General features: G+C 50.7%; 1 protein-coding gene across 1 annotated transcript; it reads left to right on the plus strand.

Moving 5' to 3' along the window:
• The first annotated feature begins 6,625 nt into the window (after positions 1–6,625).
• Positions 6,626–13,071, plus strand: LOC144094323 (uncharacterized). Its single transcript, XM_077628269.1, has 2 exons — positions 6,626–6,981; positions 11,356–13,071. Exons 1-2 carry the CDS (start codon positions 6,691–6,693, stop codon positions 12,508–12,510), a joined length of 1,446 nt encoding a protein of 481 aa, XP_077484395.1. The 5' UTR covers positions 6,626–6,690; the 3' UTR covers positions 12,511–13,071.
• Positions 13,072–13,430: the final 359 nt, after the last annotated feature.

Raw genomic sequence — 13,430 nt, forward strand, 5'->3', positions numbered from 1 at the left:
AGGCAGGGAGGTAAACTAGGCAATGCCCGGTGTGCTACCCTACACGTGGGAAGGGGAACGGAGGGAGAGAGACAACCCTGAAGCATCACCTGTCCTGAGTGTCCTGGATAAACAAGTGGCCGTCACACCCCGATCAAGCGTCATGGTCACCGTGTATACGTGCCACGGAAGCCGAGAACATCGAAGCCACCATCGAAGGGAACACGGAGTTGCTTCTAGATCGAGGACAAGGCATCGCAAGAGGCATCGTCCGTTTCCAGAATGGAGAGGTCGAAGCTCTCGTGACCAACTTCAGCGAAGAATACCGACACTTGAACAGAGGCACAACGGTTGCTTGCTTAGACGAACTATCCGACGTTCGAGACGCCCTTCACCCTCTCCAGCGATCGCCACGAGAATCCCCTAACCAAGAGAACTCGCCCACCTTGGACATGAAACCCACCCTGTCAGGAACAGACAAGTACAGTACGCAGTCTTCTTCAAAGTTAAAGCGAGTCCTTCTCGCCGTCGTCAAAAGTCCGTCAAACGCTCATCTCCAAAAACCGCATTGTAACCGACGAACACGGCAAGCTATCCGCCAAAGCCCCCCCCGCATCGACGACACACCGGACCGGCTCTGCAGCACCAAGTATTCCTCATCGATGGACGTCACGAGAGGTTACTGGCAAATCGAAGTCGATGAAAGAGATCCTGAGAACACTGCATTCATCACTCCGGATGGCCTCTTCGAGTACAAGGTGATACCATTTCGCCGCTGTTCCGTACCAGCGACGTTTCAGCGAGTAATAGGTACCGTGCTGGCAGGCCTGAAATGGCAAACTTGTGCAATATATTTAGATGACGTCGCTATCTTCGCCTCGAAATTTCATGACCACCTGAAAGTGCTTCGAACAGCGCTGGAGGCAAGTCGTCCGCGCTAACCATTATACAGCTAAGAAGCGTCACTTCGCCTATGAAGAGCTGCTGTTTCTAAGCCACATCATAAGCGAGGAGGGAGCACGACCAAACCTGCAGATATAACATCTGCTATTGCACAGTTTCCGGCAACGGCCGATACGAAAGCCTTGCGCAGGTTCCTGGGACTGTGCGCGTATTACCGGTGATTCGCCGAATCTTCATGGCGCATCGCCGAACCTCTCACCCAACTGACACAGGCAGACGTAGCATTTACGTGGGAAGCGCGTCGAACGGAAGCCATCAAGGTACTTCAGCGTCGTTTACAGTCCCCTCCCTATCCTTGGGCACTTTGATAAAAGCGCTGAGACTGAAATTCACACGTACGCAAGCAGCATTGGCTTTGGCGCCGTCCTCGTTCAAAAAAGCGACAAACTGGAGAAAGTAATTGCGTACGCTAGCCGTTCCCTGCCGAAAGCCGAGGCTAACTACGCGACGACTGAGCATGAGCGCCTCGCCATCAACAGGACTACGTCTAAATTCCGCCCCTACCTGTACAGACGCCCATGCAAAGTGGTCAGCAATCACCAAGCACTGGGCTGGCTAGCCAATTTGAGGGACCCGTCCGACCGCTTCGCTCGATGGAGTCTGCGCCTCCAGGAGTTCGACGTCACCGTCGCCTGCAAATCTGGACGCAAGCACAGCGATGCGGACTGTCCATCTCGAGCCCCTGTCGAGAAGCCGCCGGAAGAGGACGAGGAGGACGCCTTTTCGGGGCTGATAAGCACCAGCAACTTCGTGCTATACTGTTGCGAAAAGCGCATCTTTCTCGTCGACACCCCCCCCCCCCCCCTTTCCCCCTTTTGTGTTTCTGTCGATAGCTCGAGCGACAGCCGCCTTCTGCTCTCCTCTCCCTCTTGACACCCCCTCCCCTTCCCACCTATGCTATATATTGGCCTGCGCTGCCGTAATAAACGTCCATTACCCGACAGCTGTGTCTGCGTCTGCTTGCCTGCGGCTGAGTAGCTGCCGATGTATATAGCAACAAACCTACAGCGTTTCGTCCAGTACCTGGAAGGCAAGGCTTCTTCCTGCAGCCTCAGCAGCATTCAAGCGCGGTTTGTCCACTTTCTGCCTGCAAAATGGTGCCCGGTATCAGATGGGTCAGTGCAGGCAGAAATGGCGACCACCATCTGTCAGTAGTTACAGACTGGTTGGCCACCTGGCTATAAGAACGAACTTAGTTACTGACACGACCTATACGAACTTAGTATACTGCTTCGGATATAACGAGCCTTAGTAGCCACCTCGGCTATAACGATTTCTCATATTCATATCAGATATAACGAACTTTTGTATGTCAACAACGGATATAACGAACTTTTGGCTGCTAACGCCTTCAAACGATCCGCCGAGAATCACCTAAGAGTTTTCTTTTTCCCATTCATTATGTTTTTTCCCGACCAAGGGCCTTCAATAGGAATGCATATGCAAGTGATTACAGTGCAGTGCAGGGGCGCAGTCGCGTACCAAATTTTAAATCTTGCGGGCTTTCTTCATGTATTTAAAAAGCAACCATGCTAAAAATATAACAAAAAAGTTTAAACAAACATTCTTCCGAAGTCACTTCCAATTTTGCCCAGAAAAAAATTTCATAATTGTTAACAATGAAAAATATCACTTTTTATTCTTAAGCCGCAGAGGTGGCTTAGTGCTTAGGGCGCTCGGCTGCTGGCCCGAAAGACGCGGGTTCGATCCCGGCCGCGGCGGTCGAATTTCGATGGAGGGGAAATTCTAGAGGCCCGTGTACTGTGCGATGTCAGTGCACGTTAAATAACCCCAGGTGGTCGAGATTTCCAGAGCCCTTCACTAAGGCGTCTCTCATAGCCAGAATCGCTTTGGGACGTTAAACCCCCACAAACCATAAACCACCTTTTTCTTCTTATAATGAAGTAAAATTAGGCGCATTAAGAATCCGGCCACCTGTCTTAGATGACTGTGTACAACCCTGCACTATTCAAACCGTCATGCAGAGCATTCAAATATTTTAAACCGTGGCACAAATTAGTTCAAACACCTTCTATATTCGCATTTCCATCTTATTTCTCAGTTTCAGGCTCCTGGTACAAAACACCAGGAAGCTGCTCCAAATTGGATTTTGGCCTGCTACAGAGCCTGCTCCGAAATGCTCTCAGCCACTCCCAGAACTGAGTGCCCCGCAAATGATGTTTTTGTACAGTTTAAACAAGCAAGACGGGGTTAATTGCGAGACACATGCATTTGAGAGGCCTTTGCCCTGCAGTGGGTGTGGTCAGGATGATGATGATGATGACAGTTTAAAAAATACATAAATGGGGAGAGGAAAGCCTGTTTGTGCTTAAACATTTCCTTCTTCTCTTTCAAGGCACACTGCTGGAACGAGGACCGTGGCTGCAACTCCGTGGGCAACCTGCAAGCTGTACTGCAGCACTTCGAGGAACAATGCGGTTTCCATGAAGTCGCCTGTCCACGGTGTGGCGACAGCGTGCTGAACGGAGACCTGCCGCCCCGCTACGAGCCCGGATGCAGCCATGGGAAGCCTTTGGCGACACCAGACCAAGATTCGTGGCAAGGGAGCGCCGCTGCTCTTCGCGATGTCTCCGCCGAGCTGCGGGAAATCAAAGAGCCCTTGAAGGAACCCTCGGCTGCACATCACGCTCACGAAGGGGCGACTGCGCTGGCCATGATGCTGGTATACAGTGTTGTGACTTTGGCGATCCCACCGCTGCCACCAGTGTTTCGACTTTGAGGTGGTCCCGTAACGCTCGCCACCCGTTTTGTGACAGAGCGTCGCCAGTTCTCTAGTCGGTAGCGAAGACTCCGAGTCAGGCTTCGGTGAGAACAACAAAAGGGATTTTATACATTATGTACAGAGCATTATACAGGACGAGATCGGCACGGGGGCCGAGAGCTAACAGCAAACGCGACTGTTCTCGCACGGCGACGTCCGGCGAGGCTCCAACGCGTCACTCATCACACTCCACTCATGAGCGGCACAGGGCTCACGGTGGGTCAGTCTCTCTACAACGGCCTGGTAGAACGGAGTCCTCTCTTGGCGGCAGCGTTGGGGCTAGCCCCGAGAAACGGTCGTCACTCAAACGAACCAATAAAAAGCCACCACTTGACAGCCGTCCGAGAGGTCCAACCAGCGACCGCGCTGGCCACCCGCTTCAAGTTTGCCGCGCGCGGTGACCCCCAGGGAGAAAGGGGAACCGGCGCCTGGCTGTCTAGCAATTTGCTGCACGTTTGAACATGTCGCTCGCCAATGCTTCTCTATGGACCTCCTTCACCCCGCGACGTCACGAAGATGCGGTGGCGCTGATGTCAGCAGCGACTTTCGCATGGTAGGCAAAACAGCTACCGCCAGCCGATGCCTACCGCAGCTGCTGCAGCTACCGGCGGCTGCATCATGCCTGAGCACTCCAGAAGCAGCATGTTTTGATCAGCTGCGTCACTGTTCGATCCACGTAGTAGCATAAAAGGAAATTTAAATTAGCCCCGATAGGCTTCTCGCGATAAATACCGCTTTAGTAAATTGGCTAACGGGGAATGGGCCGCGGTACTAAAGCGCGAAGTCTGAGATTCGATCGGCACTGCCACTCAATGTACTTAATAGCATGTAAGTTACTGCGTTCATTGACCTAAACATCAGCATAGTACGCTTACAACTGCGGAAGGGAAAAAGCACGTATGTAGTTGCGCACGCATTTATCACCTTGAGCCGGTGTGCACGGGGCCCCCGCCGGCAGGTTCACTCGCCCCCAAGGAATGCGTTCTTTTGTTAATAGCACAGCATGTTTTAGGGCATTGGATATTTACAGACATAATTATGTGATTCGAGTAGAAAGAAGTCTGGTAAGTTCATGCGCGGTCACGTTGGCGTGCTTAGAATAGCGTACCTTAAGTGTGCTAAAAGCCACATGCTTTTTCATTGCATCATGCATGTGTCATGTTTCATGATGCAGTCCATGACCGCAAAGCTTGTTTGGAAAGAAGCAGCCGCAGGCGTGCTACTAACAGACGTGTGGAGATTGAGAGGGGGCGCAGCAATGAAAAGTGTTTTCGTTATTTATGCACGCGATATGAAACTAAATTTGGTGCGAATATGAAATTACTACGCTGGTTTCAGTAATGCCTTTTATTTTTAGCTATACCTGGTGCAGTTCTTCGGTAATTATAATTAACACCCTCGTCAAGTCACCTCAAGGACTTAAATAATTGAGTAGAAAGTGTGCAAACTTTTTATGCCAGCATGTTCACAAAGCCCTGTTCTGCATATGACACTATTACTTCTTTTTTTAGACGGTCATGTACTTATGCATGCATAGTTACGTGAAAACGTTTCTTACAAAAATAACGAACATAATACTGCACGTGTAGGAAAAAAAATCGAGAGATAAATTACACTCCTCAACGTCTCAGGAATCGTTTGCGACAAATAGAATCATTCTATTTTCATGCGTTACGAAATTACGAAGGTGTGAGTGATGCCAATCGCAGAAAATGTGAAAGGTCAGAAAACGAACCTTGACGTTTACTTCCTCGTTTTTGGCCTCTTCGCTTGCGCTTTGGTCAAAGAAATGCGGCCCTGAACTCAAAGAAAGCCTCAAAGAAATTACCTCACAATTTTCGACGACATCTCGAAAGCGTACTTTATAAATTTCTACTGAATATTCGGCTATAATTTTTCGTCACGAAACAGAACACCCCAGCGCTAAGAAAGAAAATATTTCCTGAAATCAAAAATTTTCACCAAATCGACCAGTTTAACAAGGGGAGAAGTCGGCCTGGCTGGTGCGTGATCCTGCGGATAAAAACAGCGCTTAAGCGGGACAGCTAGAGGAGAATAAGAAGACGACGCTGTCCCCACTTTTCGCACAGCACGACACCTACGTATGTCAGCAGACGGTGAGCGCACGTCTGCTCCGCCGAAAGATCGCCAGCACATCATCTCACTACTGTTCCGAAGCAAAATCATTCTGGCTAGAGCAGAGTGTCAACAACTTCTTATTTTATTCAATGCCTAGCGTAAAAATCAACGGCAGAAACGCTTTCTGTTTACTACTAGCCATATATACAATACACAGTGGCGAACTATTTCTCTGAATACGCCGCACGTGGCCAACGCGAGCTGGTGTACTTCAAGAAATTACTAAGCTGTAAACATCAACCATTGCTGTGATTCGCAGAAACTGATAAATCGCCTACAAGCCTTGAAAACCCGCGCTCAACACCGCTCTGCGACGACACTCCCTGGCCTTTTGCCTACCACGAGCCCGCTAGCGACTGCAGCGCCACCTCGTTTGTTTACAAACATGCAGGAGGTCTATAGAGCGCCGCTGCCTGCCACGGCGAAAAACAAGCTCCGAGTTTCGAACATGCCGGGGCTAGCGTGATTCATCCAGGCTCGCCCGGCGGAATCCTCCTCCCCCCCCCCCTCCCAAACACCGGCTCTGACGCAACACACGCTTCGACGCCACTCCCTACTGGGAACGGCCAACAGCCTCTCGTCCATTCGTCAAATTCAAAGGGTGAAGAGTGGCGTAACCTGATTGGAGTTGGCGACTTGACCTGAATTGGCCTCCTAGTGGCGCGATGCTCATTGGCTCTGTAAAGTGACCACGTGACGCGGACACGTGACGAGCGCGAAAAACCGCCTTTCTCAGTACGCGCCCAGTTCTTCGCAGGCTGCGTGTGTGTTGCGTGTTTCAGGCGCGCTGGTCGGTGGTGAGGTTTCCGGAGTGAATTTTGCGCGCCATGGCCGGAGCGGGACGTGGAGCTCTATATCGACTGCGAGGCTTCGCCAGCGGCCTCAATTGGCGACCGACGCGATTCGCCGACGATGTGTCTCAGTACCGCACATGTCACATGTGCTGTGTGCTTCCCAGAAGAACGGTGCTGTTACCTTGTCAGCACTCCTTGTGCGAGCCCTGCCACGGAAGCCGCCTCAAAGATGGCCGAGTAGCTTGTCCGATAGACGGGGAGGCATTCGAAGAGAGCGAGTGGCACATGGTCGACGTGCCTGCTACGAAAGTGGAGAACTTGAAGGTACGTACTACGTGTGATATTTCTATGCTTTCGTGCACGGCGCGGAGGCAGTGCATAAGTTTTGCCAATGCTTAAGTAATGTGCTTCTTTCGAGCGTTAACCACTATTGTTAGCGTCGGGGCTTTTTCCTTGTTGGCGTTCCTTAACCCTCCTCGCTGCACCGCCCCACCTCCACGTCGTCTTGTCTGCCTCCTGCTCTTATTTTCTTTCACAGCTCTTCGGCTCTTCGCTCCATTCCTCGCGCGACGCAGCCGACGCAGCTTTCCCGCCTTTTTTTGTGCTTCGGCGCGCCCGTCAGCGTTCGCAAGCGCCGCCATTTTGGCCCCGCTGCGCCGTCGTGCAAAGAAAGCGATTGTTCACGTATTTTCGCGCGGGGAACACGAACTATTCGTTGTCCCTCGTGTGCTGTACGGTATTAAGCTCACGAATTGCGCTTCTTTCGAGCAAGAAACGCGATTCTGCGCGCATTTCTGCAGCCTTATATGGCCTCGCTGCTGCGTAGTGCAAAGAAAGCGATTAAATTTAATGCCCTGTTGTGACTACCGCAGGTAGCTCATTTTGCGTTACTTATCCATTTTGTCTCGAGTATCGATGTTGCGGGAGGCGTAGCTACAGCTTCATCGAAGGTATTGTGTGCACAATATTTTGTTCTATGCGCACCCAGTACGAGCGGTCACTTGTTGATTACGCGTCGTTGCTCATGGGATTATTGCTTATTGGAGAAAGTTTCCAGGCACCATGAAACATGCTCCAAAATTAATGGCTAGCATGTTGCCTTCCCATGATGTTGGTGATGAGTGAAGTGGTGTAGCAGACATTGCCACGGGATCTTCCAGTATCTTTGAAAGTCTGCTTGCATCGTGCATAGTCCAGTAGCTTTCTGTTGAAGTGAGGGTCGAACGGCCGAGGGCTACCTTTATGGTTTATTTGCCGTTTGTGCCAGGCCACGATGCCATCGCGGGCCAGTACTTCGTGATCATGTTGCCGCTGTCTCAGTTCAACGTCGGGATCTTGCCATCATGATTAATTCCCTATTGACGCTTCGCCGGCATTTGAATCCGAATATTCCCGTGGCTGTCGGTGCACAGTCTAGCGCGATTTGAAGGTTATCGCGCGAGCGTCGACCGAGAACATGAACAGCGTCATGGCCCAGAATCCTCTGCCGTGGCAATGGAGGTGTCAAGCCAGCTTCCATCACTCCCTTCTGGGCGTAAAACAAAAAGAAATGGCGATGCTTTCGTCGCTGGGTGGACGGCAGTAGCACGGAACAGTGAACGAGGGAGAAAAAAATGCGAAATCGTGATTTTCACTGTTCCAAAGCCGGCCACTAGGCGCCTGGAACGCTAGGCCGGCCGACGCTCACGCGATAACCTTGAAATCGCGCTGGACTGTAGTACCCCTCGACGGGGCGAAGTTCACGGCGTTCTTCGGAGTACTGTAGCCGAGGGCCTATCTTTTGTATCACTATAGCGACCGCCCACTGCGGTGGATCAGTGGTTAAGTCGCTTGGCTGTTCAACCCGAGGACGCGGGATCGATCCGGTTGGCGACATAGTTACGTGCGTCTACCACACTCGGTGACTACCGGCCGGATCTCTGATGCAGGCGGATTTAAAGCGGTATTCTGAATGCGACACACGAATAGATCCTGCTAGAGGTGCAAGAGTCCGTCTGTTACGTCCACCTCAGGGATTGTTGGGACTGGGCATCCCACCCTGTCACCACTGTTGGGGCTGGGGCATCTCAGCCTGCTGCCACTATTGCGCAGAGCTGAGCGATGAAACGCAAAGGAGGCTATGAGTCAACGAAACATTTATGTTTGTACAGTGAATACGAGGGCGTTACGTTGTCGGCACTTGGGCCGGGAGCTCAACAGGTTCGCAAAGAGCCCGGAGCGCGTCCCTCTCGCTTGATGTCTCCGTGTGCTGCTGCCGTCGGGCGCGGCTCGGCTTTTATATCCTCCGGTGACCGTTGCAGCAGCCAGCCGTGCAAACCCTATAATCAGGTCACGCCACTGTTCACCCTTTGAATTTGACGAATGCACAAGAGGGCTCGTGGCTCGGCCGTTCCCAGTTTGCAGCCGGGAAAGGGCTGCCGGCTAAGCGCGCGTTGCGTCAGAGCCGGTGTTTTGGGGGGGGGGGCTGGATGAATCACGCTGCAAGGCCCGGCATGTTCGAGACTCCGAGCTTGTTTTTCGCCGTGGCGGGCGCTAGCATCCAGTGCGTCCTGCACTCATTTTTCCAAGGTTTTTTAGAGCGTGAGCTCCTAATACTAACGAAATTTTTGTGTGTCAACAACGGATATAAAGAACTTTTGTGTGCCGACAACGGATATTACAAACATTTGGCTGTTAACACATTAAAGCGATCCACTGAGCGTCGCTTAGGAGTTTTTTTTTTTATTCATCACGCATTTCACTGGCGGAAGGTCTTCAATTGGAATGCTAATGGAAGCGCTTACAGTGCAGCCTAGGAGTGCAGTCGCGTACCATTTTTTAAATCTCGCGGACTTTCTTCAAGTATTTAAAAAGGAACCATGCTGAAAATATGAGAACAATTGAAGTGGGCGTTTCTCAAGAGAGAATTTAAATGTTTTTCTCAGAAAAACTTGCACTGTTGTGAACACTGAAAAATATCACTTTTTCTTCTTATAAAGTAAATTTAGGCGCATTAAGAATCCGGCCACCTGTATTAGGCCACATTCTCACAGCCGGTTTTTCGCTTCCTCCGTCGCCGCCGGAGCCGACAGAGGGGGACGAATTTCGCCAGATTTCGATCCCTTGCATCTTCGGCGATGCCAAGGAGGGAAGATTTTCCCTCAGCCAGTTCCACGTATTCACTCGCCGTTTATTCTGTTGTAAATATATGAATTCCTGTATAAAGATTCAGTTTGCCTTCCTTCAGTCAAGTGTTGCCTGATCTCGTCTGTTATACCGCCTCGGACGGTGGGACGCCTGTTGTGGAGCCCGAAGAACGAACGTTAACTTAGACAAAAACTAAAAAAAAGAAACACGGCCCGTGGACTATGGCGAACAGAGGGAGTTCGGGACGGTAACGAACTGGGGGACGGAAAGCCTGTTACCAGGTTTAAACCGAAGAGAAGGGGATGGCTGATAAAAAGAACAACCATTCAGTTTAACTAGGCAAAAAGGAGGATAGAGGCAGATAAGATAAAGAGCAGAAAAACAAACTCAAATAAAAACAATGCAAAGACAGCAAAGAGGATCAAGAAACGCGAGATGAAAACAACGGAGTAATAAAAAAGCGTATCATAGGAATAACATTGGAAGAAGTACGGAAAGCTGAGCAAGTTGGTTACTACTATCCATGGTAAAACCGCGCAAAAACACGAGGACGGAACAAACACGACGACACGAGCGCTGTGTCTAAGGCCGCCACCAACCCGCCGAGCTGACGGCTTTTAGCCGCTTCCTGCGATGAAAGCTGCGTTGAAACCCCGTTTACTTGTTGCTAGCTTTAGGGCCTCATTGCTTCAGTTAGCCTATACTGGTAAAATATTCTCCAAACTGTTTTGCTAGCCTAATTCTCGAACGTTAGTATAAAGAACAATCTAGCAAGCCCTGACAAACCATTCTTGTATTGATAACAGAGTTCATTACCACCTACATACGTTCGATTTCGTTCACATTGGCCTGAATAATGTGACTGCAGTGCGCGCAGCGCTTTAATAGTAACTTGCTATATTCGTATAAATATGTTTTGGTGCTGTACGCGTGGTGTTTCGCTGTAAAAATGTGGAGTTGCGCAAAGTTATTCAACTGACTTCTAACTTTTGCCACCGCTTGCGAGATCGCATGTTTGTTCTGCGATAATAGTCAAGCAAGGCAACGCGCAAGCAGACGACAGCCGACTTTCACCGCACCTTCGGCATCTTCTTCGGACTCCGCCACCGCCGTTTTTTTTTTGTTTTTGTTTTTTCCACGCGGGAGAAACGTGGGAGGAGCGAGCACCCGCCCTAACTGGTTTGCCGGTCTCCGGCGCCTCTTTCGATGAGAACACCGCGCCGCTCCGTTGCTGCCGCGGTTTTCGGCTCCGTCGTCGCCGCGCCGTAGAGGAGGCTGGCTGTGAGAATGTGGTCTTAGACGACTGTGTACAACCCTGCACTATTGAAACCGTCATGCAGAGCATTCAAATATTTTAAACCGTGGCACAAATTAGTTCAAACACCTTCCATATTCCCATTTCGATCTTATTTCTCAGTTTCAGGCTTCTGGTACAAAGCCTGCAACAAAATGCTGTCGGCCTCTCCCAGCACCGAGTGCCCCGCAAAAGTTGTTTTGTGCAGTTTAAAAAATACATAAATGGGGAGAGGAAAGCCGCTTTGTGCTCTAAACATTTCCTTCTTCTCTTTCAAGGCACACTGCTGGAACGAGGACCGTGGCTGCAACTTCGTGGGCAACCTGCAAGCTGTACTGCAGCACTTCGAGGAACAATGCGGTTTCCATGAAGTCGCCTGTCCACGGTGTGGCGACAGCGTGCTGAACGGAGACCTGCCGCCCCGCTACGAGCCCGGATGCAGCCATGGGAAGCCTTTGGCGACACCAGACCAAGATTCGTGGCAAGGGAGCGCCGCTGCTCTAAGTGATGTCTCCGCCGAGCTGCGGGAAATCGAGGAGCCCTTGAAGGAACCCTCGGCAGCACATCACGTTCACGAAGGGGCGACTGCGCTGGCCATGATGGTGGACCTTGAGACTGGCATCAACGAGCTCGTGCAACAGACGTGCACGTGCGAAGAGACACTGAACGAAATGGGGGTCGCGGAGCCGGGCATTTTGGAGGCGCCGAACGCCGAGGTGACGCAGGCCCCGGGGAAAATTTTGGTCACCTTAAATGAAGCCCGCCAAGCGCAGCAGAGCACATGTTCCGCACAGCAGGAACGCTGCGCAGGCGGAGGAAGCTCAGCTTCTGGAGGTTCTAATGTAGATGAGCCGCCAGTGCAACCGCGGCAGGAAAGCACTAACGACCTTCAGAAGTTGGAAGGCATGGTCAGCGGGGCTGTCGCCTGCCTGGAAGAGATTCTGCAGTGCGCGCGCTTGCAGCTGGCGCTCTCGGGGAAGCCTTTCGTCATGGTGGAGCAGGTGCATAAAAGCGTGCTCAAGCCAAGCCCGTTAGACAGGATGGAGAGAAGGAGAGCACATTTTCTTCTGACTGTGCGTAACGCTGACAAACTCGGTATGCACGGAGAGTTCGGTTGCACTGTATCCGCTGAGGTGAAAGCATGCCGCAGGCAGCAGTCGTGTTTCACAGTTTGCATCGCATCTCCGGGACTGTATTCGCCTCTGGAAGTAGCGTTTATTTCGAGCGACTCGTGTGAAGCCGCCCATCTTGCAAAAGCTATGACAGTGGAGCTAAGGAAATGCGGATATTATTACAACTTGCCGGAACGCGATGGGTTAGTCCCTGCTTCTTCCGGGCGCCTTCGGCTATTTTATGTCGATCCAAAAATGTGCCATTGGTGGGATCCTTTATCTTTGGATGAGCTCACCTTTGACGTCACAGCAGAGGAGTGATTAGTGGCTGTCAACCCTTGTGTTGCTACGAATCCCTGATCCTTGACTTTCATTTTAGCTTTTTTAACCATTTTACCTTTTATGTTTAAGGTTTTAGTGGAGACCATTAGGCTGTGCGCAGGTGTGCCCACTGCGCTTGTTTTATTTTTTTTTATTTTTTTTACAACGGGAGATCTTTTGCCGAGAGATTCGGAATTTGTACTTGAGGATATCTGTACTTCCGAGACTTTTCCTTTTTGTAGTGCTATGTTCGCAGTATATACAGGTATCACATCAGCCCTCAACTTCAGTGCAAATGTTCAAAAGCTTCCCGTTCTTACGCGGTTTGACACCGCTCAAGCAACACAAGTAATCGGCCCAATATTCCAAATGCTTGGTTTCACGCTTGCCCTTTTGACCGGCCTTTTCCTATGCCTTTCCAATATCGGGCCGATTACCTGTGCTGCTTGGGCGGGCTTATGCTTTTCGGGCAGCTGTGAGTGATGTGCAGCTAGAACGTCCAGATGAATGTGTACATCTCTTTGTTCTACTTTTTCTGTAATAAAGCCTCGTTCAGTGTTCTGTATAGTGTTTTTTTTTTCCTCGCAGTTGGTGATTCCATGCCGAACGCATCAGAGTATGCGCTTCACTTTTCCAATTTATTTATAAAATTTGTGAAAGGGGGTTCATGCACTAGTGAACCCCGCGATAACAGTTCACGAACAGCTGAGCGGCCGGCAGCAGAAGCGCAGTTTACACAGCCAGAGATCTGGAGCCGCACGCCAGCACTTGGTCTTTAAATTTTTCGTCTGCCATCGAGGTAACATCAGGCACGTTCATCACAGTTCACTACATTTGGGGCTTTTGTTTAATGGTCTGATCCAATGTATTTTACTAACTCTGGGGAAAAAAAATTCCCATCATTCGACAGCTGTGCATTT

The sequence above is a fragment of the Amblyomma americanum genome, chromosome 1 (genome assembly GCF_052857255.1).
Source record: "Amblyomma americanum isolate KBUSLIRL-KWMA chromosome 1, ASM5285725v1, whole genome shotgun sequence".
NCBI classification, from domain to species: domain Eukaryota; kingdom Metazoa; phylum Arthropoda; class Arachnida; order Ixodida; family Ixodidae; genus Amblyomma; species Amblyomma americanum.

Bases quoted from the DNA above. Each gene is read 5' to 3' on its own strand.
- LOC144094323 (XM_077628269.1), top strand. From the start codon at position 6,691: ATGGCCGGAGCGGGACGTGGAGCTCTATATCGACTGCGAGGCTTCGCC. The intron at 6,982-11,355 runs GTACGTACTACG...TTCTCTTTCAAG, and splicing joins CGAAAGTGGAGAACTTGAAG to GCACACTGCTGGAACGAGGA.